The 24,479-nt window shown below is 47.9% G+C and overlaps 2 protein-coding genes across 2 annotated transcripts; both read left to right on the top strand.

The window, feature by feature from the left end:
• Nucleotides 1-6,989: 6,989 nt before the first annotated feature.
• LOC146502943 (olfactory receptor 10A3-like) lies at nucleotides 6,990-9,092 on the top strand. Its single transcript, XM_085184536.1, has one exon. It carries the CDS (start codon nucleotides 8,009-8,011, stop codon nucleotides 8,972-8,974), a length of 966 nt encoding a protein of 321 aa, XP_085040662.1. The 5' UTR covers nucleotides 6,990-8,008; the 3' UTR covers nucleotides 8,975-9,092.
• A 7,746-nt stretch (nucleotides 9,093-16,838) lies between these two features.
• LOC146502942 (olfactory receptor 10A3-like) lies at nucleotides 16,839-18,418 on the top strand. The gene has a single exon (XM_085130660.1). The coding sequence runs from the start codon at nucleotides 16,882-16,884 to the stop codon at nucleotides 17,845-17,847; it is 966 nt and encodes a 321-aa protein (XP_084986786.1). The 5' UTR covers nucleotides 16,839-16,881; the 3' UTR covers nucleotides 17,848-18,418.
• The last annotated feature ends 6,061 nt before the right edge of the window (nucleotides 18,419-24,479 follow it).

The raw sequence follows: 24,479 nt of genomic DNA, 5'->3' as shown, positions 1-24,479 counted from the left end.
GCTGACCTTGTGTTTGTTAAATTATGAGAAAATGTCTTCCTGTGGAGATGAATTAATGTTTAGCTGATTTGTATTTAACAAAACAGAAGAGAAGCACCAGAGAGAACCTGTGTGCCACAGAAACATACGCTGTAATATAATATAGCTTTCAGGCAATAAACACACACACATACACACACACACACACACACACACTCACACACACTATATAGCATAATAGGGATCAGCAAGTTAAAGTCTGGTTACTCTACGTGACTTCAGACCATCTCAGATTCCCCTGGAAACGTGGCAGGGACAGGTCAACTTCATTACAGGAGTTATAAAAAATAATTTAATTTCCTAGGATTTTATTTATCCTGAAGGAAATTCTTACATTATGTCACATCACATCAGGTCCCACACAAAATGAAGCAAACCCTGTTTGTCTTTGTTTTTAAAGTCCTTTTTTCTAGAAAACCTTCTCAGCACGACTTTCAAGTGTTGGAGGGTAAAGTTTGCTGTTATCAGACTTCCCTTCGCTTGAGTTAAATGCAAATTATTATTATATGTTTTTTTACCTTACATTATAAAGCGCCCTGAGGCGACTGTTGTTGCGATTTGGCGCTGTATAAATAAAACTGAATTGAATTAAGGGATGTTCTTCACACTGCACTGTTACCAGTGTTGGGGAGTAACGGAATACAAGTACCAGCGTTATGTATTTAAAATACAAAATATGAGTAACTGTATTCCGTTACAGTTACCATTTAAAAAGGTGGTCTTCAGAATACAGTTACTTTGTTGAAATAAATGGATTACATGGCGGTCTTTTCCTGTTTCATATGTTCGGCTGTTCCCTCTCTGTTTTTGGTAATTCCACGCTGGAAAAAAACACACATTAAGAGGCTCTAATGTCTGTGTGTCAATCTCGCGGCCCATGTCACCTCTACTTGCGGCCGCATAATGACGTGAAGAAATATTTTTTTAAATGATTGCATAGAAATATACTGAACAACATATAAAGCAGCACGGTGGCATGGTGGTTAGCACTGTTGCCGCACAGCAAGAAGGTCCTGAGTTCAATTCCACCATCAGGCCGGGGTCTTTCTGTGTGGAGTTTGCATGTTCTCCCCGTGTTTGCGTGGGTTCCCTCCGGGTACTCCGGCTTCCTCCCACCGTCCAAAGACATGCAGCTTGTGGGGATAGGTCAATTGGAAAATCCAAATTGCCATTAGGTGTGAATGTGCGAGTGAATGAGAGTGCGAATGGTTGTCTGTCCCTGTGTGTTGGCCCTGCGACAGACTGGCGACCTGTCCAGGGTGTACCCCGCCTCTCGCCCTATGACAGCTGGGATAGGCTCCCGCGTCCCCCGCGACCCTGAAAAGGAGAAGCGGAAGCGAATGGATGGATGGATGGACATACAGTGGGGCAAAAAAGTATTTAGTCAGCCACCGATTGTGCAAGTTCCCCCACTTAAAATGATGACAGAGGTCAGTAATTTGCACCAGAGGTACACTTCAACTGTGAGAGACAGAATGTGAAAAAAAAATCCATGAATTCACATGGTAGGATTTGTAAAGAATTTATTCGTAAATCAGGGTGGAAAATAAGTATTTGGTCAATAACAAAAATACAACTCAATACTTTGTAACATAACCTTTGTTGGCAATAACAGAGGTCAAACGTTTACTATAGGTCTTTACCAGGTTTGCACACACAGTAGCTGGTATTTTGGCCCATTCCTCCATGCAGATCTTCTCAAGAGCAGTGATGTTTTGGGGCTGTCGCCGAGCAACATGGACTTTCAACTCCCGCCACAGATTTTCTATGGGATTGAGGTCTGGAGACTGGCTAGGCCACTCCAGGACTTTCAAATGCTTCTTACGGAGCCACTCCTTTGTTGCCCGGGCGGTGTGTTTTGGATCATTGTCATGTTGGAAGACCCAGCCTCGTTTCATCTTCAAAGTTCTCACTGATGGAAGGAGGTTTTGGCTCAAAATCTCACGATACTTGGCCCCATTCATTCTGTCCTTAACACGGATCAGTCGTCCTGTCCCCTTGGCAGAAAAACAGCCCCATAGCATGATGTTTCCACCCCCATGCTTCACAGTAGGTATGGTGTTCTTGGGATGCAACTCAGTATTCTTCTTCCTCCAAACACGACGAGTTGAGTTTATACCAAAAAGTTCTACTTTGGTTTCATCTGACCACATGACATTCTCCCAATCCTCTGCTGTATCATCCATGTGCTCTCTGGCAAACTTCAGACGGGCCTGGACATGCACTGGCTTCAGCAGCGGAACACGTCTGGCACTGCGGGATTTGATTCCCTGCCGTTGTAGTGTGTTACTGATGGTGACCTTTGTTACTTTGGGCCCAGCTCTCTGCAGGTCATTCACCAGGTCCCCCCATGTGGTTCTGGGATCTTTGCTCACCGTTCTCATGATCATTTTGACCCCACGGGATGAGATCTTGCGTGGAGCACCAGATCGAGGGAGATTATCAGTGGTCTTGTATGTCTTCCATTTTCTGATGATTGCTCCCACAGTTGATTTTTTCACACCAAGCTGCTTGCCTATTGTAGATTCACTCTTCCCAGTCTGGTGCAGGTCTACAATTCTTTTCCTGGTGTCCTTCGAAAGCTCTTTGGTCTTGGCCATGGCGGAGTTTGGAGTCTGACTGGTTGAGGCTGTGGACAGGTGTCTTTTATACAGATGATGAGGTCAAACAGGTGCCATTCATACAGGTAACGAGTGGGGAACAGAAAAGCTTCTTACAGAAGACGTTACAGGTCTGTGAGAGCCAGGGATTTTCCTTGTTTGAGGTGACCAAATACTTATTTTCCACCCTGATTTACGAATAAATTCTTTACAAATCCTACCATGTGAATTCATGGATTTTTTTTTCACATTCTGTCTCTCACAGTTGAAGTGTACCTCTGGTGCAAATTACTGACCTCTGTCATCATTTTAAGTGGGGGAACTTGCACAATCGGTGGCTGACTAAATACTTTTTTGCCCCACTGTATAAAGCATAATATATAAAATAACATCTGAGTTTTTTCTGTGAAAGAAGCTCCTTATGTCCATTGTTGTGTTCATCATTCCTGACGTTTCTGAACAGGCAGAAACTGAGATTCTGGTTCATCTGATTCTCAGGAGCAGGCAGCAACAGGGAGGGTTTCCTGGTTTGATGGCAGAGCCGAAGCTTTGGTCCATGTTTCAGGATGTCAGTGGGTTTGAGTTCTGTGTGCAGAGTTGGGACCACATCTGAGGAGGCAGAAGGATGATTTCAGACAGTCAACTGACTGAGGTACCGGTTAGATATAGTCGGGCTCGCCTCTACGCATGGCTTGGGCTCTGGAACCAGTCTCCTGGAGAGGGGCTGGAGTTGCCCCTGGTGAGAGGCGGCGGGCTGGGGTGGGTATTCTAATATCCCCTCGGCTTGCTGCCGGTACGTTGGGGTTTTTCCCGGTGGATGAGAGGGTTTGTTCCCTGCGCCTTAGGGTCGGGGAATGGGTCCTGACTGTCATCTGCGCTTATGCGCCGAGACTTCAATGCTCATGTGGGTACTGACAGCGAGACCTGGAGGGGTGTGATTGGGAGGAATGGCCTCCCTGATCTGAACCCGAGTGGTGCTTTGTTATTAGACTTCTGTGCTAATCACAGTTTGGCCATAACGAACACCTTGTTCGAACATAAGAGTGTCCATAAGTGCACGTGGCACCAGGACGCTATAGGCCGTAGGTCGATGATCGATTTTTAAGTCGTATCACCAGACCTGCGGCCATATGTTCTGGACACTCGGGTAAAGAGAGGGGCTGAGCTGTCAACTGATCACCACCTGGTGGTGAGTTGGATCAGGTGGCGGGGGAGGACGCTGGACAGACCCGGTGCACCTAACTGCGTTGTGAGGGTGTGCTGGGAACGTCTAGCAGAGGCCCCAGTCCGCGAGATCTTCAAAGCACACCTCCGGCAGAGCTTCAACAGCATTCCGAGGGAGACTGGGGACATTGAGTCCGAATGGACCATGTTCAGCGTCTCCATTGCCGAAGCTGCTGCATTGAGCTGCGGCCGCAAGGTGGTTGGTGCCTGCCGTGGTGGTAATCCCCGAACCAAATGGTGGACACCAGAAGTGAAGGGAGCCACCAGGCTGAAGAAGGAGTCCTATCGGGCTTGGTTAGCCTGTGAGACTCCGGAGGCAGCCGACAGGTATCGACAGGCCAAGCGGAATGCGGCTCGGGCAGTGGCTGAAGCAAAAACTCGGGTGTGGGAGGAGGAAGGCATGGAAAAAGACTTTCGGACTGCCTCGAAGAGATTCTGGCAAACCATCAGGCGTCTCAGGAGGGGAAAGCAGTGCTCTACCTGCACTGTGTATAGTGCTGGCGGAGCGCTGCTGACGTCGACTGAGAAAATTGTCAGGCGGTGGAAGGAATACTTTGAGGACCTCCTTAATCCCACTGACACATCTTCAGAGGAGGAAGCAGAGTCTGGGGATGAGGGGAATGACCCGCCAATTTCCGGGGGCGAGGTCACTGAGGCAGTTAAACAACTCCTTGGTGGCAGAGCCCCTGGTGTTGATGAGGTCCGCCCAGAGTACCCGAAGGCTCTGGACGTTGTAGGGCTGTCCTGGTTGACACGCCTCTTCAATGTTGCGTGGAGATCAGGGGCAGTACCCATGGACTGGCTAACCGGGGTGGTGGTCCCCATCTTTAAGAAGGGGGACCGGAGGGTGTGTTCCAACTACAGGGGGATCACACTCCTCAGCCTCCCTGGGAAAGTCTATGCCAGGGTGCTGGAAAGGAGAGTTCATCCGCTAGTCGAACCTCGGATACAGGAGGAACAATGCGGTTTTCGTCCTGGTCGCGGAACACTGGACCAGCTCTTTATCCTCTCGAGGATACTTGAGGGTGGATGGGAGTTTGCCCAACCAGTCTACATGTGTTTTGTGGACTTGGAGAAGGCATTCGACCATGTCCCTCGGGGTGTCCTGTGGGAGGTGTGGCGGGAGTATGGGGTGTCTGGCCCATTGCTACGGGCCATTCGATCCCTATACAACCGTTGCAAGAGCTTGGTTCGCATTGCCGGCAGTAAGTCGGACTCGTTCCCGGTGGGTGCTGGGCTCCACCACGGCTGCCCTTTGTCACCGATTTTGTTCATAATTTTTATGGACAGGATTTCTAGGCGCAGCCAAGTGGCGGAGGGCTTTCACTTTGGTGGCCTCAGAATCTCATCTCTGATTTTTGCGGATGATGTGGTTCTGTTGGCTTCACCGGGTGAGGGCCTCCAGCTCGCACTGGAACGGTTCGCAGCCGAGTGTGAAGCAGCGGGAATGAGGATCAGCACCTCCAAATCTGAGGCCATGGTTCTCAGCCGGAAAAGGGTGGAGTGCCCACTCCGGGTCGGGGATGAGTTCCTGCCCCAAGTGGAGGAGTTCAAGTATCTCAGGGTCTTGTTCGCGAGTGATGGGAGAAGGGAGCCGGAGATCGACAGACAGATTGGGGCTGCAGCTGCAGCCCCAATCCGTCTGCTCGTGCACAGCTCGTGCACCTATGGCCACGAGCTGTGGGTAGTGACCGAAAGAACGAGATTGCGGATACAAGCGACAGAAATGAGCTTCCTCCGAAGGCTGGCTGGCCTCTCCCTTAGAGATAGGGTGAGAAGTTCGGCCATCCGGGAGGGGCTCAGAGTAGAGCCGCTGCTGCTCCACATCGAAAGGAGCCAGCTGAGGTGGTTCGGGCATCTGACAAGGATGCCCCCTGGGCGCCTCCTGGATGAGGTGTTCCAGGCATGTCCCACCGGGAGGAGGCCCCGGGGCAGACCCAGGACATGCTGGAGAGATTATATCTCTCGGCTGGCCTGGGAACGCCTTGGTGTTCCCGCGGATAAGCTGGAGGAGGTGGCTGAGGAGAGGGAGGTCTGGGCCTCTTTGCTTAGGCTGCTGCCCCCACGACCCGGTCTCGGATAAAGCGGATGAAGATGGATAGAAGGATGGACAGTCAGACACCTCAGGTAGATAAGTGTGCTGTACTGGTGACTCATAAATCTAAAACTATTTTTAATGATTAGTTTCAGTTTAATTGTAGCTGAGCAGAACAATCTGAACAAAGGTTTCTGAGTTTATTCTTGGTTAAAAACAGGGAGCGTTCACGTGCACCAGACTGGGGCATTCATCAGTCAGGTAACCACCTGACATGTTTTCAGAAGCGCCACCATGAAGACTGTGAGCATGACTGTCAGCAGGCTTGGGATGACCGACCTTTTCACAAGTGCTTCATATTGTAAGGTAGAGACCCTACCGCAATAATAAAATCAAACGACCCACTTTGATCAAAGTCAGGCCAAACTGTGGTACCAAACACACTGCTAAAAAAGTAAAAGAACACTTTAATCAGACTACAGCATTGAGACTGTTGAACTATTCAGGTAAGTATTAGGAGATGTTAGTCAGTTTCAGGCCATACCTGGACCCTGCAGAGCTAGGTAGCCCAACTACCTGTGGATGACAGGGATGACATCTACGTACCATTGCTAGAAGGTTTGATGTGTCTCCCAGCACGGTCTCAGGACCATGCAGAGAGATGGGCAGTTATCAGTGGACAGGGCCATAGAAGGCCCTTAACCCATCAGCAGGACCGGTAAATGCTCCTCTTTGTAAGGAGGAACAGGAGGAGCGTCCTCAGAGCTACAGAATGACCTCCAGCAGGACACTGGTGTGAATGTCTCTGACCAAACAATCAGAAACAGACTAACGAGGGGGTCTGAGGCCCCGACGTCCTCTAGTGGACCCTGTGCTCACTGCCCGGCACCGTGAAGCCCGACAGGCATTTGCCATAGAATACCATAATTGGCAGGTCCACCAATGGTGGCCAAAACTTTTCACAGACAAGAGCAGGTTCACTCTGAGCACATGTGACAGATGTGAAGGGGTCTGGAGAAGTTGTGGAGAACGTTGTAACATAGTTTGTGGGGGGTCACTGATGGTTTGGGGAGGGCTGCATAGACCTCTACAGGCAGCGACACACTGACTGTCACTGGGTATCAGGATGAAATCTATTTACCAGGTCATAGGTGACCCATCTGAGGTTAGGGTTTGGGCTCAGCTAACCTACCACTCATTATTCACCTGCTTGAAACACTCAGATTTAGATCTATCAGACTAGATCAGGATGAGTCGTCCTTTGTCCACAGTAGGACACCCACAGCAGAATAAAAGTGGTTTTCTTCTTCTGAACCTCTGAACTGTGATGTTCTGCTCAAATTGCGCAGGAAGTGGTCGGTGTGAAACAGGCTGAATTTGCCTGTGATAGCTTATTTAAAACAAGAAAAGGTTCATGTTGGTAACTGAAAAGTGCAGAAATTTTGACTCATGCTGAGCCTGGCCTGTTGTTTTAGTGGGCCCATCTTCATCAGCACGTCAGTGACGTGTTGCCACAGGTGCATGTTTGCAAAATTAGTGGTGCAGTTTGAGCCAAGGCCAGAATCTGTAGGTCTGAGCAGGTTTAGCGTGAGACACATGACTGCTTACTGACAGCTCTTTGTTGACGTCACATCAACTCCAAGCTGCCAGCTGTGATGCAGCGAGGCAACAACTAACCAGGCTTCACATGAGGACTGCTGCGTCTGTGAGGTTGTCCTCTGAAGCTGAACAGATACACAAAGGGCCTCAGGTAGAGTCAAACCCAGGCACTCGGGGCTTCTGCTCACCTGCTCACCCTGTGCTATTAAAGCAACGACATAGCTCACTCTGAAAACTGAAACAATTCCAGACGGTGAGTGCTCAGGAGACAGAGGCTGTTGCACTGAACCACAACAGATGCAAAACAAAACAAATCCAAACCTTCCCGTCAATCACTAAACTCGTTAGTCCGTCACATGGAACGACGGAGGCGGATTTGTGCTGAGAAGGTATAAAAAGGCTGCAGAGGTGACTGTGTTGTCACAGGTGAACAGGTGAGCTGCAGTGTTTGTTAGATCAGACACAACAACTGTGCACATGACATATTTGGGACATTTGTACTTTGTGAGCTATGTTAAATGTAACTACGCCTCCTCTGTCTTATTTCATTCTTGGAGCTTTTATGAATGTTGGAAGTTTAAAATTCTTCTATTTCTCATTAACTGTAATATTATACATCCTGATCATTGCTGCCAACACGTCTCTGATTGTGGTTATCTGTGTGAACAGAAGCTTACATGAACCTATGTACATGTTTCTGTGCAGCCTGTTTGTGAATGGGCTGTATGGTAGCACAGGGCTGTTTCCGTCCCTCCTGGTTCAGATCCTCTCTGATGTTCACACTGTTTCTGCTCCTCTGTGCTTCCTGCAGATCTTCTGCGTTCACACTTATGGAAGTATTGAAGTTTCAAACTTAGCCGTCATGTCATATGACAGATACCTCGCTATTTGTTGTCCTCTACAATATAACACCCAAATGACATCTAACAATACAGCTGTTCTGATTATGGTGATGTGGGCGTACTCTTTAGCAAAATTTCTTATTGGTTTTTCCTTAAACCTGCGTCTCAGGCTGTGTGGAAACTTCTTAAACAGTTTGTATTGTCAGAATTACCCTGTGGTTAGGCTGGCTTGTTCTAGCACAAAGGTGAATAATGTTTATGGGATTTTTGACATTATTATGACTGTCATAGTTCCCACACTTATCATCTTGTTTTCTTACATGAAAATCCTCAAAGTGTGTTTTTATGGATCCAAACAGATGAGACAAAAAAGCCTCACCACCTGCACGCCTCAGCTGGTGTCTCTCTTGAATTTTTTTTTTGGTTCTTGCTTTGAATTATTTCAGAGTAGGTTCGATACGACGGGTTTACCTGCCGCTGTGAGAATCTTCCTGTCTCTGTATTTTCTCATGATGCAGCCACTCATGAATCCGATCTTGTATGGAACACAGATGTCAAAGATCAGAGGCGTTTATGAACATGTGCTGTCCTCTATAATGTCATGTAGGTGTAGTAAAGTTTCACAGAGTGATTGACAGCAGCTGACCTTGTGTTTGTTAAATTATGAGAAAGTGTCTTCCTGTGGAGATGAATTAATGTTTAGCTGATTTGTATTTAACAAAACAGAAGAGAAGCACCAGAGAGAACCTGTGTGCCACAGAAACATACACTGTAATATAATATAGCTTTCAGGCAATAAACACACACACACACACACACACACTATATAGCATAATAGGGATCAGCAAGTTAAAGTTTCGTTACTCTACGTGACTTCAGACCATCTCAGATTCCCCTGGAAACGTGGCAGGGAGAGGTCAACTTCATTACAGGAGTTATAAAAAATCATTTAATTTCATAGGATTTTATTTATCCTGAAGGAAATTCTTACATCATGTCACATCACATCAGGTCCCACACAAAATGAAGCAAACCCTGTTTGTCTTTATTTTTAAAGTCCTTTTTTCTAGAAAACCTTCTCAGCACGACTTTCAAGTGTTGGAGGGTAAAGTTTGCTGTTATCAGACTTCCCTTCGCTTGAGTTAAATGCAAATTATTATTATATGTTTTTTTACCTTACATTATAAAGCGCCCTGAGGCGACTGTTGTTGCGATTTGGCGCTGTATAAATAAAACTGAATTGAATTAAGGGATGTTCTTCACACTGCACTGTTACCAGTGTTGGGGAGTAACGGAATACAAGTACCAGCGTTATGTATTTAAAATACAAAATATGAGTAACTGTATTCCGTTACAGTTACCATTTAAAAAGGTGGTCTTCAGAATACAGTTACTTTGTTGAAATAAATGGATTACATGGCGGTCTTTTCCTGTTTCATATGTTCGGCTGTTCCCTCTCTGTTTTTGGTAATTCCACGCTGGAAAAAAACACGCATTAAGAGGCTCTAATGTCTGTGTGTCAATTTCGCGGCCCATGTCACCTCTACTTGCGGCCGCATAATGATGTGAAGAAATATTTTTTTAAAAGACTGCATAGAAATATACTGAACAACATATAAAGCATAATATATAAAATAACATCTGAGTTTTTTCTGTGAAAGAAGCTCCTTATGTCCATTGTTGTGTTCATCATTCCTGACGTTTCTGAACAGGCAGAAACTGAGATTCTGGTTCATCTGATTCTCAGGAGCAGGCAGCAACAGGGAGGGTTTCCTGGTTTGATGGCAGAGCCGAAGCTTTTGTCCATGTTTCAGGATGTCAGTGGGTTTGAGTTCTGTGTGCAGAGTTGGGACCACATCTGAGGAGGCAGAAGGATGATTTCAGACAGTCAACTGACCCGGAGCAGTAGCCAGCTGTGAGTCTCAGGGAAACAGGAGTGTTTCAATGTTTCCATCTCACTAAATATTCAGTACATGTGCATGTTTTGACCTTTAAACAGATTTGTACCAAATGCAGCGTTCTGATTGGTCAGATCTTTTTATTCACATGTAAAAATGCAGAAATATTGAGCTAGTTTTGAAAACATAAATGTCACAAATTCATCCAATGACACCGTCAATGTGAACGTTTTAAAGTGGACTACAGTGGTTTAAAAGGTGAGTTTTCGAACCCCCAGACAGCCTGAAAGTGGTCTTCAAACTCAGATTGTTGACACGATGAAACGTGGTCCATTCATGCTCTGATCAGCTTTAATGGAACTGAAAACTCAGGGTTAGTCAAAGATGCAGGAGGCCTTTAAACTATCTTTGGTTGAACTTTTAACTTCATTTAATCAGGTGAGAACCATCGTGTGTGTGGCTTAAATCCTACAGTTGTGTATTAAAGTATTTGGGTTCCTGGAGGAGTGAAAATCCGAATCCATTTTCTATCAGAGGGACTGATCCGGAAAAGCCAGTTTAACTTCAGTCCGACTTCCCTCCGGCACCGAGACTAACTGGAAAACTCTGAACCTGTATAATTGTCTTTAGATGTGAGGGTGCGTGACTTCAGCAGGCGTTAGACGAATGTGAAGTCTTAGTTTAATACATTTATTACTGATGGTGTTAAAAAGTTCTAATTCAAACTGTACTGTTGGTTTCACTGGAAAATCCTTCAGAGACTAAACTGTTTCCCTATCACTGTGGCTCGTTAATGAAGTCCCTGAGGTCAAAGGTCATTTCAGTGTGTCATCATGTTTGTCCCTGAGGCATTTTCACATTAGCTAAAGTTTCTTCTAATTCCCTCTGGAGCAAATCAGAGCTGGAAACCTGAGAGACCAAAGAGACCAGAGAGGTCCCGAGCCGACCAATCAGAGTGAGCGGTCCTGAGCTCTGGCCTCAGTGGTCCGCTGAGGACTCGGGATGATAACGACATCCCCTCAGACCGCTCTGTAATGACCCCCCCAGGATGGATTTTAGTTGCTTTGGTCAATAAACTAATATGAACTTTAACTCTGAGGTTCAATCTGAAGAACTTTTGTAAAATCAAAGTGGAGTGCATGAACAGTCCAGGAAAAACGTTACACAAGAATAGTTTGGTCCTTACCCTCTTCCTCTCTGTACCGTTACCATCCACTGCATTCTACAACATATAAATATATAAAACTATAAAAACTGCTTTCTACTTTTGTTCCATTTTTAAAAAATGTAATCTATACTCATATCACTTTCTATCGTGAGCTGACATGTAGCAGGTGGTCTCTGTACATTAGGAAATACAAAAGATACAATATGTGACACAGTCAGACACCCTCTCCGTGAATCGCTACGTTATCGTGGTGGAGGGGTTTGTGTGTCCCAGGGATCCCAGGGGCTATGTTGTCTGGGGGCTTTTGCCCCCTGGTAGGGTCTCCCATGGCAAATTGGTCCTGGGTGAGGGACCAGACAAAGAGCGATTCAGAAGACCCTTATGAAAAGAACATCGAGGGAACAGTTTACCCTGCCCGGGATAGGGTTACCGGGGCCCCGCCCTGGAGCCAGGCCCGGGGAGGGTGCCCGAGGGCGAGCGTCTGGTGGCCAGGCCTTAGTCCATGGGGCCCGGCCGGGCACAGCCCGAAGAGGAGACATGGGCCCATCTTCCCGTAGGCCCACCACCCACAGGAGGCGCCATAGGGGTCGGGTGCATTGTGTGCCGGGTGGCGGCCAGGAGCGGAGGCCCTGGCGGACTGACCCCCGGCTGCCAAGACTGGCAATAGGGACATGGAATGTCACCCATCTGTTGGGGAAGGAGCCTGAGTTAGTGCGTGAGGTTGAGAGGTACCGGCTAGATATAGTCGGGCTCGCCTCTAACGTATGGCTTGGGCTCTGGAACCAGTCTCCTGGAGAGGGGCTGGACTCTGTCTCAGTCTGGAGTTGCCCCTGCTGAGAGGCGGCGGGCTGGGGTGGGTATTCTAATATCCCCTCGGCTTGCTGCCGGTACGTTGGGGTTTTTCCCGGTGGATGAGAGGGTTTGTTCCCTGCACCTTAGGGTCGGGGAACGGGTCCTGACTGTCATCTGCGCTTCTGCGCCGAGACTTCAATGCTCATGTGGGTAATGACAGTGAGACCTGGAGGGGCGTTATTGGGAGGAATGGCCTCCCTGATCTGAACCCGAGCGGTGCTTTGTTATTAGACTTCTGTGCTAATCACAGTTTGGCCATAACGAACACCTTGTTCGAACATAAGAGTGTCCATAAGTGCACGTGGCACCAGGACGCTCTAGGCCGTAGGTCGATGATCGATTTTGTAATCGTATCACCAGACCTGCGGCCATATGTTCTGGACACTCGGGTAAAGAGAGGGGCTGAGCTGTCAACTGATCACCACCTGGTGGTGAGTTGGATCAGGTGGCGGGGGAGGATGCTGGACAGACCCGGTGCACCTAACCGCGTAGTGAGGGTGTGCTGGGAACGTCTAGCAGAGGCCCCAGTCCGCGAGATCTTCAAAGCACACCTCCGGCAGAGCTTCAACAGCATTCCGAGGGAGACTGGGAACATTGAGTCCGAATGGACCATGTTCAGCGTCTCCATTGCCGAAGCTGCTGCATTGAGCTGCGGCCGCAAGGTGGTTGGTGCCTGCTGTGGTGGTAATCCCCGAACCAAATGGTGGACACCAGAGGTGAAGGGAGCCACCAGGCTGAAGAAGGAGTCCTATCGGGCTTGGTTAGCCTGTGAGACTCCGGAGGCAGCCGACAGGTATCGACAGGCCAAGCGGAATGCGGCTTGGGCAGTGGCTGAAGCAAAAACTCGGGTGTGGGAGGAGGAAGGCATGGAAAAAGACTTTCGGATTGCCTCGAATAGATTCTGGCAAACCGTCACGCGTCTCAGGAGGGGAAAGCAGTGCTCTACCTGCACTGTGTATAGTGCTGGCGGAGCGCTGCTGACGTCGACTGAGAAAATTGTTGGGCGGTGGAAGGAATACTTCAAGGACCTCCTTAATCGCACTGACACATCTTCAGAGGAGGAAGCAGAGTCTGGGGATGAGGGGAATGACCCGCCAATTTCCGGGGGCGAGGTCACTGAGGCAGTTAAACAACTCCTTGGTGGCAGAGCCCCTGGTGTTGATGAGGTCCGCCCCGAGTTCCTGAAGGCTCTGGACTGTTGTAGGGCTGTCCTGGTTGACACGCCTCTTCAATGTTGCGTGGAGATCAGGGGCAGTACCCATGGACTGGACAAACCGGGGTGGTGGTCCCCATCTTTAAGAAGGGGGACCGGAGGGTGTGTTCCAACTACAGGGGGATCACACTCCTCATGCCTCCCTGGGAAAGTCTATGCCAGGGTGCTGGAAAGGAGAGTTCAGTCCGCTAGTCGAACCTCGGATACAGGAGGAACAATGCGGTTTTCGTCCTGGTCACGGAACACTGGACCAGCTCTTTATCCTCTCAAGGATACTTAAGGGTGGATGGGAGTTTGCCCAACCAGTCTACATGTGTTTTGTGGACTTGGAGAAGGCATTCGACCATGTCCCTCGGGGTGTCCTGTGGGAGGTGTGGCGGGAGTATGGGGTGTCTGGCCCATTGCTACGGGCCATTCGATCCCTATACAACCGTTGCAAGAGCTTGGTTCGCATTGCCGGCAGTAAGTCGGACTCGTTCCCGGTGGGTGCTGGGCTCCACCACGGCTGCCCTTTTTCACCGATTTTGTTCATAATTTTTATGGACAGGATTTCTAGGCGCAGCCAAGTGGCGGAGGGCTTTCACTTTGGTGGCCTCAGAATCTCATCTCTGATTTTTGCGGATGACGTGGTTCTGTTGGCTTCATCGGGTGAGGGCCTCCAGCTCGCACTGGAACGGTTCGCAGCCGAGTGTGAAGCAGCAGGAATGAGGATCAGCACCTCCAAATCTGAGGCCATGGTTCTCAGCTGGAATAGGGTGGAGTGCCCACTCCGGGTCTGGGATGAGTTCGTGCCCCAAGTGGAGGAGTTCAAGTATCTCGGGGTCTTGTTCGCGAGTGATGGGAGAAGGGAGCCGGAGATCGACAGACGGATTGGGGCTGCAGCTGCAGCCCCAATCCGTCTGCTCGTGCACAGCTCGTGCACCTATGGCCACGAGCTGTGGGTAGTGACCGAAAGAACGAGATTGCGGATACAAGCGGCAGAAATGAGCTTCCTCCGAAGGGTGGCTGGCCTCTCCCTTAGAGATAGGGTGAGAAGTTCGGCCATCCGGGAGGGGCTCAGAGTAGAGCCGCTGCTGCTCCACATCGAAAGGAGCCAGCTGAGGTGGTTCGGGCATCTGACAAGGATGCCCCCTGGGCGCCTCCTGGATGAGGTGTTCCAGGCATGTCCCACCGGGAGGAGGCCCCGGGGCAGACCCAGGACACGCTGGAGAGATTATATCTCTCGGCTGGCCTGGGAACGCCTTGGTGTTCCCCCGGATAAGCTGGAGGAGGTGGCTGAGGAGAGGGAGGTCTGGGCCTCTTTGCTTAGGCTGCTGCCCCCGCGACCCGGTCTCGGATAAAGCGGATGAAGATGGATGGAAGGATGGACAGTCAGACACCTCAGGTAGATAGGTGTGCTGTACTGGTGACTCATAAATATAAAACTATTTTTAATGATTAGTTTCAGTTTAATTGTAGCTGAGCAGAACAATCTGAACGAAAGTTTCTGAGTTTATTCTTGGTTAAAAACAGGGAGCGTTCACGTGCACCAGACTGGGGCATTCATCAGTCAGGTAACCACCTGACATGTTTTCAGAAGCGCCACCATGAAGACTGTGAGCATGACTGTCAGCAGGCTTGGGATGACCGACCTTTTCACAAGTGCTTCATATTGTAAGGTAGAGACCCTACCGCAATAATAAAATCAAACGACCCACTTTGATCAAAGTCAGGCCAAACTGTGGTAACAAACACACTGCTAAAAAAGTAAAAGAACACTTTAATCAGACTACAGCATTGAGTCTGTTGAACTATTCAGGTAAGTATTAGGAGATGTTAGTCAGTTTCAGGCCATACCTGGACCCTGCAGAGCTAGGTAGCCCAACTACCTGTGGATGACAGGGATGACATCTACGTACCATTGCTAGAAGGTTTGATGTGTCTCCCAGCACGGTCTCAGGACCATGCAGAGAGATGGGCAGTTATCAGTGGACAGGGCCATAGAAGGCCCTTAACCCATCAGCAGGACCGGTAAATGCTCCTCTTTGTAAGGAGGAACAGGAGGAGCGTCCTCAGAGCTACAGAATGACCTCCAGCAGGACACTGGTGTGAATGTCTCTGACCAAACAATCAGAAACAGACTAACGAGGGGGTCTGAGGCCCCGACGTCCTCTAGTGGACCCTGTGCTCACTGCCCGGCACCGTGGAGCCCGACAGGCATTTGCCATAGAATACCATAATTGGCAGGTCCACCAATGGTGGCCAAAACTTTTCACAGACAAGAGCAGGTTCACTCTGAGCACATGTGACAGATGTGAAGGGGTCTGGAGAAGTTGTAGAGAACGTTGTAACATCGTTTGTGGGGGGTCACTGATGGTCTGGGGAGGCATATCCACAGAGGGCTGCACAGACCTCTACAGGCAGCGACACACTGACTGTCACTGGGTATCAGGATGAAATCTATTTACCAGGTCATAGGTGACCCATCTGAGGTTAGGGTTTGGGCTCAGCTAACCTACCACTCATTATTCACCTGCTTGAAACACTCAGATTTAGATCTATCAGACTAGATCAGGATGAGTCATCCTTTGTCCACAGTAGGACACCCACAGCAGAATAAAAGTGGTTTTCTTCTTCTGAACCTCTGAACTGTGATGTTCTGCTCAAATTGCGCAGGAAGTGGTCGGTGTGAAACAGGCTGAATTTGCCTGTGATAGCTTATTTAAAAGAAGAAAAGGTTCATGTTGGTAACTGAAAAGTGCAGAAATTTCGACTCATGCTGAGCCTGGCCTGTTGTTTTAGTGGGCCCATCTTCATCAGCACGTCAGTGACGTGTTGCCACAGGTGCATGTTTGCAAAATTAGTGGTGCAGTTTGAGCCAAGGCCAGAATCTGTAGGTCTGAGCAGGTTTAGCGTGAGACACATGACTGCTTACTGACAGCTCTTTGTTGACGTCACGTCAACTCCAAGCTGCCAGCTGTGATGCAGCGAGGCAACAACTAACCAGGCTTCACATGAGGACTGCTGCGTCTGTGAGGTTGTCCTCTGAAGCTGAACAGATACACAAAGGGCCTCAGGTAGAGTCAAACCCAGGCACTCGGGGCTTCTGCTCACCTGCTCACCCTGTGCTATTAAAGCAACGACATAGCTCACTCTGAAAACTGAAATAATTCCAGACGGTAAGTGCTCAGGAGACAGAGGCTGTTGCACTGAACCACAACAGATGCAAAACAAATCCAAACCTTCCCGTCAATCACTAAACTCGTTAGTCCGTCACATGGAACGACGGAGGCGGATTTGTGCTGAGAAGGTATAAAAAGGCTGCACAGGTGACCGTGTTGTCACAGGTAAACAGGTGAGCTGCAGTGTTTGTTAGATCAGACACAACAACTGTGCACATGACATATTTGGGACATTTGTACTTTGTGAGCTATGTTAAATGTAACTACGCCTCCTCTGTCTTATTTCATTCTTGGAGCTTTTATGAATGTTGGAAGTTTAAAATTCTTCTATTTCTCATTAACTGTAATATTATACATCCTGATCATTGCTGCCAACACGTCTCTGATTGTGGTTATCTGTGTGAACAGAAGCTTACATGAACCTATGTACATGTTTCTGTGCAGCCTGTTTGTGAATGGGCTGTATGGTAGCACAGGGCTGTTTCCGTCCCTCCTGGTTCAGATCCTCTCTGAAGTTCACACTGTTTCTGCTCCTCTGTGCTTCCTGCAGATCTTCTGCGTTCACACTTATGGAAGTATTGAAGTTTCAAACTTAGCCGCCATGTCTTATGACAGATACCTCGCTATTTGTTGTCCTCTACAATATAACACCCAAATGACATCTAACAATACAGCTGTTCTGATTATGGTGATGTGGGCGTACTCTTTAGCAAAATTTCTTATTGCTTTATCCTTAAACCTGCGTCTCAGGCTGTGTGGAAACTTCTTAAACAGTTTGTATTGTCTTAATTACCCTGTGGTTAGGCTGGCTTGTTCTAGCACAAAGGTGAATAATGTTTATGGGATTTTTGACGTTATTATGACTGTCATAGTCCCCACACTTATCATCTTGTTTTCTTACATGAAAATCCTCAAAGTGTGTTTTTATGGATCCAAACAGATGAGACAAAAAAGCCTCACCACCTGCACGCCTCAGCTGGTGTCTCTCTTGAATTTCTCTTTTGGTTGTTGCTTTGAATTATTTCAGAGTAGGTTCGATACGACGGGTTTACCTGCCGCTCTGAGAATCTTCCTGTCTCTGTATTTTCTCATGATGCAGCCGCTCATGAATCCGATCTTGTATGGAACACAGATGTCAAAGATCAGAGGCGTTTATGAACATGTGCTGTCCTCTATAATGTCATGTGGGTGTAGTAAAGTTTCACAGAGTGATTGACAGGAGCTGACCTTGTGTTTGTTAAATTATGAGAAAGTGTCTTCCTGTGGAGATGAATTAATGTTTAGCTGATTTGTATTTAACAAAACAGAAGAGAAGCACCAGAGAGAACCTGTGTGCCACAGAAATATACGCTGTAATATAATATAGCTTTCAGGCAATAAACACACACACACACACGCACACACACACATATTTCAGAGGGGTATAGCTACTTGATCCTGGAAAACTTTATAGAAGTCTGGACCAAAACCATCTGGGCCAGGGGCTTTCCCTCCTTGAAGAGATTTAATTGCCGTCAGCACCTTCTTCTTGTGTTATTTGTTCACCAAGACAAACTCGATCGCCTTCAGACAAAGTTGGTAAATTGAGTTTATGTAAAACATTTTGGGTATCACTTAATGTGGCTGTATTTTCAGTTATATATAATTGTTTATAGAAATTTTCCATTAAATTAACCAGTTTATTATTTTCATATTGATTCTGACTTCTTTCATCTTTTAGTGATGTTACAGCACAAGGGCGTAGATTTGGCATGGACGGAAGGGACGTGTCCCCACCAATAATTTGATCTCTTCGAGTAAAGAAAAACAACCCGATAGTAAGAAAAAACGATCTGTCAGCGTCTCATTCAGCGAGCGGATCAGAAAGAGTTAAATTACGTTCTCTACTGGAGTCCTACCTCATGTGACAAATATGGCCAATGTGATTGGCTGAGCCTTTCAGGGAGCTCTGTTTAGTTTTATCAGCGGCAAACCTGCGCTGCGAGGAGAAGAGGAGGAATGCAACAAAAGGGAAGAACCTGGATATAAGAAATTGTTTTTCAAAGAAACCTGTAAGTCACTTAAAGTCAAGTTCACTCATATAATGTGTCACAATAACGTTACAGGCTATGCTAGGCCATACATGCCAACACTCCCGATTTTTCCGGGGTATCCCGAATTTCAGTGCCCCTCCCGAAAATCTCCCGGGGCGACCATTCTCCCCCCAATTTCTCCCAATTTTCCACCCAGACAACAAAACTGAAAAACCATATCCCAGACTGGCCCAGCCAATTCCAGCATTTTCAGCCATTTTAAAATTAATGTGTAAATTTGGCGACATTTTCCCCTCTTTTCAGGCACCATACTTTGACGAACTCCTCCAAGGGATTTCATCAGATTGACCCGATCTCCAGTGCGTGGCATCTAAAGACCTTTGTGATGTTAAATTGCAAAGCTTTTTATGTTCAGGGAAACGGGGTGGTCATGGCGGCATGTGGAGTTTCAATCACTCGCCAAAAAGCAGTAATCTGCTGTCACTCAAAAACACAATGTCCAATCTCTCCCAAACGTCGCAGGTGTGATGAGACTCGAGCTCGGAAATGTTTGTTATGCCATTTGTCAGTAATGTTTAGAGCGCCACCTAGTGGGACGACTATAATCATGGTTGAATAAGATGAAATGTTAGCTGGTGATTAAATGCAAGAATTCCATCAACGTGACATCAGATCGGACGTGCTGGTTTCTAGTGTACGAGAGTACACTAGAAAAAGAACCCAAAGCCCATTTATTTAATGGTATTGAGTAAATGAGGGCTACATAAAATGGAGGCACTGCTGGGAAAAAAAAGTTAAAAGTTAACCTACTGTAGCTACTTTACATTTCTTAGTATTTTTGGCTACAAAGAGTATGGCAGACCACACCGGGCTTGCTGCAGAGCTGAAGAGGTGGTGTCAGGGTGAAGGTTTGGAGGAAGCTAAAGCACTCTTGGTTCTGGTTCCAGAAGAAGTGGAAATAGCCCAGATAAAAGAAACCTTGGAGACTATTAAGTGTCTAGGGCGAGTCCGTGTTAGAGGGCGCTTGTTCCACACCCCTTTGTGCTGCCTAATGGTTCTCTGCTAGTGCAAACAAAGTATACCTAAAGATAATGCACCCAAGGAAGTGCTGGACCAGCACAGTGGTGAGAAATGGCCGATAGTGACTCTTAATGAATGTGCCGCTCCTGATGATTTTGCTGTGAAGTTGAAGAGTCTCTTAGACACTGAGGGTAGGACTATGGAAGACATACAAAGCTTATTTCTCAGCCTCGCTCCTCCGCAGCCCAGCTCTGATCCTTCCCTAAACTCCACTGAGTCTGTCTTGCAAGCGGTTGGTGATATTTTTTAACTTGCCAGTTCCCACTAGTGAAGACTCCTTTGACCATTGGCTTGAGCAGGCATGGCTCATGGTAGAGGAAAGTGACTGTACAGACAAGGAGAAAAGGCGCAGGCTGAGGGAAAGTTTAAAGGGGCCAGCGTTGGAGATTGTCAAATCGGTCTGTGAGTCAGACCCTGAGGCAGGCCCTGTTGAATACCTGGAGGCTTTGGAAAGCGCATTTGGCAGTGCTGAGTCTGGGGATGATCTCTGTTTTGCTTTCCGCTTAATGCAGCAACAACCAAGTGAAAAACTGTCTGATTTTCTGAGGCATCTGGAGAGGGCCCTCAGTAAAGTTGTTCAGAGAGGAGGATTTCCAGCTTCTAGCAAAGACGAAGCTCGCCTAGAACAACTTCTGAAAGGGGCTGTTGTTTCCAAATTCATGCTAATTAATCTGCGCCTGAGAGAGAGAAAGTCCAAACCCCCAACTTTCCTCCAACTCTTAAGTGAGATTCGCACAGAGGAAGAGTATGAGGCATCAAAGAGGGAACTAAATACCTCAGTCCAGCATGTACAGACAAAACCTTCAGGGACTGACAATACAGAAATACAAAGTCTCAAAGCTGAAGTTAAAGAGCTTAAGGCCAAGTTAGCCACCTGCATGACTAAGGCCCCTGAGGTCAAAGAGAAAGGTTCGTCCTCAGAGCAGTCAAGTGAACACAGTGACACCAAAGAACTGGCTGCTTTGAAGAAACAAGTGAAAAGACTGCAGCAGAAAGTAGCCCAAAGAGATACTGCTCCAGACTCCTCTTTAAAACTGGCTACTGTGGCAGCAGTAGAGGCTACCTCAAATACAAGGACCCCTTATAGAACAGAATGCCTTTGGGTGAGCAGTTCTGTTACCGTTGTGGGGAAAATGGACATTTTGTTGCAAAGTGTCAAAATCCTGAAAATCAGAGCAAAGTTATACGAAAGCTGATCCAAACTGTCAAGACACTGAAGGAAAGTGCAGGTACATCAACAAGTAATGCCACTGACACTGACTGCCATGTCAAGCAGGGTCTTTTGACTTCTTCCACCTCAGCTGGAATTCCAGAAGGACTGATTGGGCCGCCAAGTATTGTGCCACTTAAAGTGAATGGACAGCCCTGTGATGCCTTATTTGACAGTGGATCACAGGTCACCATAATATTCGACTCCTGGTACAAAGCCCATCTGCCTTCCACCCCAGTGGTCACTCACTGGTCTCAACATTTGGGGTTTAAGTGAGTCCAATGTCAGTTACCCCTACCTTGGCTATGTTGTGGTAGATGTTGAGTATCCGGCTGAAGTGACTGGCACCAAACACACAGTACCTGTCCTTGCCCTGATCTGTCCAAGCCCAAAAGAAGAGCAGATTCCTGTCATTGTTGGCACTAACACCAGCCATGTCTGCAATTTGGTACAGGAATGCAGAAAAGAGGGGCGTGACATAACCAAAAGCCTGGGCATCCAAATTCACAGGGAGTCGCTACCCACATTCACAGACTCCATCACCCTAGGCTCTCAAGATGACCAGGTTGGCTGTGTGACTTGGCGAGGTTCAAATCTCTTGTCCTTACCCCCTGGAAAAGACTTGCAAATAACCTGCAAAGTTCATTTTCAACAGACAGTTGGCAAAGTGATCTTGATGTTTGACTCTTCTCCCTTAGCTCCTCTGCCGGGTGATGTCCTGCTACACCCATGGTTGTGCCCGCCAATGCGGTACAAGTTAACAGCTTCAGGATCCTGGTGCAGAACCAGTCCGCCAGGGAAACCATTATCCCGGTTGGAATCGTCATGGGTCACCTTTATCGCACCGAAAGCGTCATCTCCATGCCAAGCAAAGAACCAGAGACGACAGCATTTGAAAGCAGCCAGATCGACTTTGGTGACTCGCCTGTGCCTGAAGAGTGGAAGGGCCGGCTTAGACAGAAACTAGAGGAAAGCGCCCACGTCTTCTCAGTCCATGAATGGGACGTTGGTCTTGCAAAAGAGGTGGAGCACACCATTCGCCTGGCTGACACAAGACCTTTTCGGCAAAGATCACGTCGACTGGCACCTGCAGACATAGAGGATGTAAGAAAACATCTGCAAGAGTTACTCTGTGCCGGCATCATTAAAGAATCCCGTAGCCCCTATGCCTCACCGATTGTAATAGTTAGAAAGAAAAATGGCACCATACGGATGTGCATAGACTACAAGCTCCTTAACAGTCGGACCGTGCCAGACCAGTACACGACCCCCTGCATTGGTGAAGCACTGGATTCTTTGTCTGGGAGCAAATGGGTCACAGTGCTGGATCTGTGTAGTGGATACTACCAGATTCCAATGGCAGAAGAAGATAAAGAGAAGACGGCGTTCATCTGTCCCCTAGGCTTTTTCCAATTTGAGAGAATGCCGCAGGGAATAACAGGAGCGCCTGCGACTTTCCAGCGTCTAATGGAAAAAACAGTCGGAGACATGAACCTCCTCCAAGTCCTGGTTTACTTGGACGACCTGATTGTCTTCGGAAAGTCGCTGGAGGAACACGAAGAGCGGCTCATTAAAGTCCTAGCTCGTCTTGGAGAAGCAGGACTAAAGATCTCCCTGGACAAATGCCAGTTTTGTCAGCCACAGGTGAAGTACCTCGGGCATATTGTGTCTGCCCAAAGTGTCTCTCCTGATCCACAGGAGATTGAGGCTGTTACCACCTGGCCTCAGCCCCACGACCTAAAGTCTCTGAGATCGTTCTTAGGTTTCTGCGGATACTATAGGTGATTCATTGCTAACTATGCTGCCATTGTGAGACCTCTCACTGAACTGACCAAAGGCTATGCTCCGACACAAAAGAGCAAGAAAAAGAGTCCAGACATCAACAAGTCCTACTTGAAAGAGCCAGAACCCTTTGGAGATCGGTGGGATGACTCCTGCAGCAAAGCCTTTCAGCAGATCATCCACTGCCTAACCCATGCACCGGTATTAGCCTTCGCTGATCCTACCAAGCCCTATGGGCTCCACGTGGACGCAAGCTTCAAAGGATTGGGGGCTGTCCTATACCAGCTACAAGAAGGGGACTTAAGGCCAGTTGCATTTGCCAGCAGGAAGTTAAGTCAGGCTGAGAAGAGGTACCCCATACATCAGCTGGAGTTCCTGTCATTAAAGTGGGCAGTGGTGGATCGCTTTCATGACTATCTGTATGGGGCGCGCTTTACAGTGCAAACAGATAATAACCCCTTGACTTATGTTCTGTCTACGGCAAAGCTCAATGCCGTGGGACACAGATGGTTAGCTGCTTTGTTCACATATGACTTTGATGTCCATTACAGACCAGGAAAGCATAACATAGATGCAGACATCCTCTCCAGAAACTTTGACACTGATGCTGAATGGGAGACTATACCAGAGGCAGCTGTTAAATCCATCTGCAAAAGAGTACAAGTTTCAGAAAGCCCAGGGTGTCCCACCAGATGTGTCGACCAAACCGGGGCTTCCCCGGAATGCATCCCTGACATCTATGCATTTCCTCTTACAATGGAGCTACAGTCACTGGAACACGTCTCAAAAGCTGATGTCACTAAGGCACAGAAAGAGGATCCAGTCATTGGTCCAGCGGTCAAAGCTGTCCAACAGAATTTATGGACAGGCAACAGTCCGGAGCTGTCGCTCCTAAAAAGAGAGTAATGGTAAATGGTAAATAAATGGTAAATGGCCTGTATTTGTATAGTGCTTTTACTAGTCCCGCCTAGGGACCCCAAAGCACTTTACACATCCAGTCATCCACCCATTCACACACACATTCACACACTGGTGGAGACAAGCTACAGTTATAGCCACAGCTGCCCTGGGGCAGACTGACAGAAGCGAGGCTGCCATATCGCGCCATCGGCCCTTCTGGCCAACACCAGTAGGTGGTAGGTGAAGTGTCTTGCCCAAGGACACAACGACCGAGACTGTCCGAGCGGGGGCTCAAACCGGCAACCTTCCGGTTACAAGGCGAACTCCCAACTCTTGAGCCACGATCGCCCTGAGAGAAAGATAAGCTGACCCTGCTGAGTGACGGTCTGCTCTATCGCATCACCAAACGTCACTCAGGGGAGGAGGTCCGTCAGCTAGTCTTGCCAAAGGTGTATCATGATGTTGTGTTGAGATCAGTACACAATGACTCAGGACACCTCGGCATAGAGAGAACTCTGGATTTGCTCCGTCGAAGGTTGTACTGGCCAAGAATGTTGCAAGACACTGAGGAACATATCAAAAGTTGTGGTGAATGTATAACACGCAAGACTCCTGCCCAGAGAGCCGCACCGCTTCACCAGATCTACAGCAGTGGACCTATGGATCTGGTGTGCATTGACTTTCTCTCAATGGAGACGGATTCCAAGGGCATGAGAAATGTTTTAGTGGTCACCGATCACTTCACACGCTACGCCCAGACATTCCCGACCAAGAATCAGACGTCTCAAACAGTGGCCAAAACCTTAATGGATAAGTTTTTCGTCCACTATGGTCTTCCGGCTC

The sequence above is a fragment of the Neolamprologus multifasciatus genome, chromosome 14, assembly GCF_963576455.1.
Source record: "Neolamprologus multifasciatus chromosome 14, fNeoMul1.2, whole genome shotgun sequence".
Classification (NCBI taxonomy): Eukaryota; Metazoa; Chordata; class Actinopteri; order Cichliformes; family Cichlidae; genus Neolamprologus; species Neolamprologus multifasciatus.
The sequence above is the reverse complement of the archived record's forward strand: the minus strand, read 5'-3'. Positions and strand labels throughout refer to the sequence as shown.

Coding starts and splice junctions, on each gene's coding strand:
- LOC146502942 (XM_085130660.1), top strand. CDS start 16,882: ATGTTAAATGTAACTACGCCTCCTCTGTCTTATTTCATTCTTGGAGCT.
- LOC146502943 (XM_085184536.1), top strand. CDS start 8,009: ATGTTAAATGTAACTACGCCTCCTCTGTCTTATTTCATTCTTGGAGCT.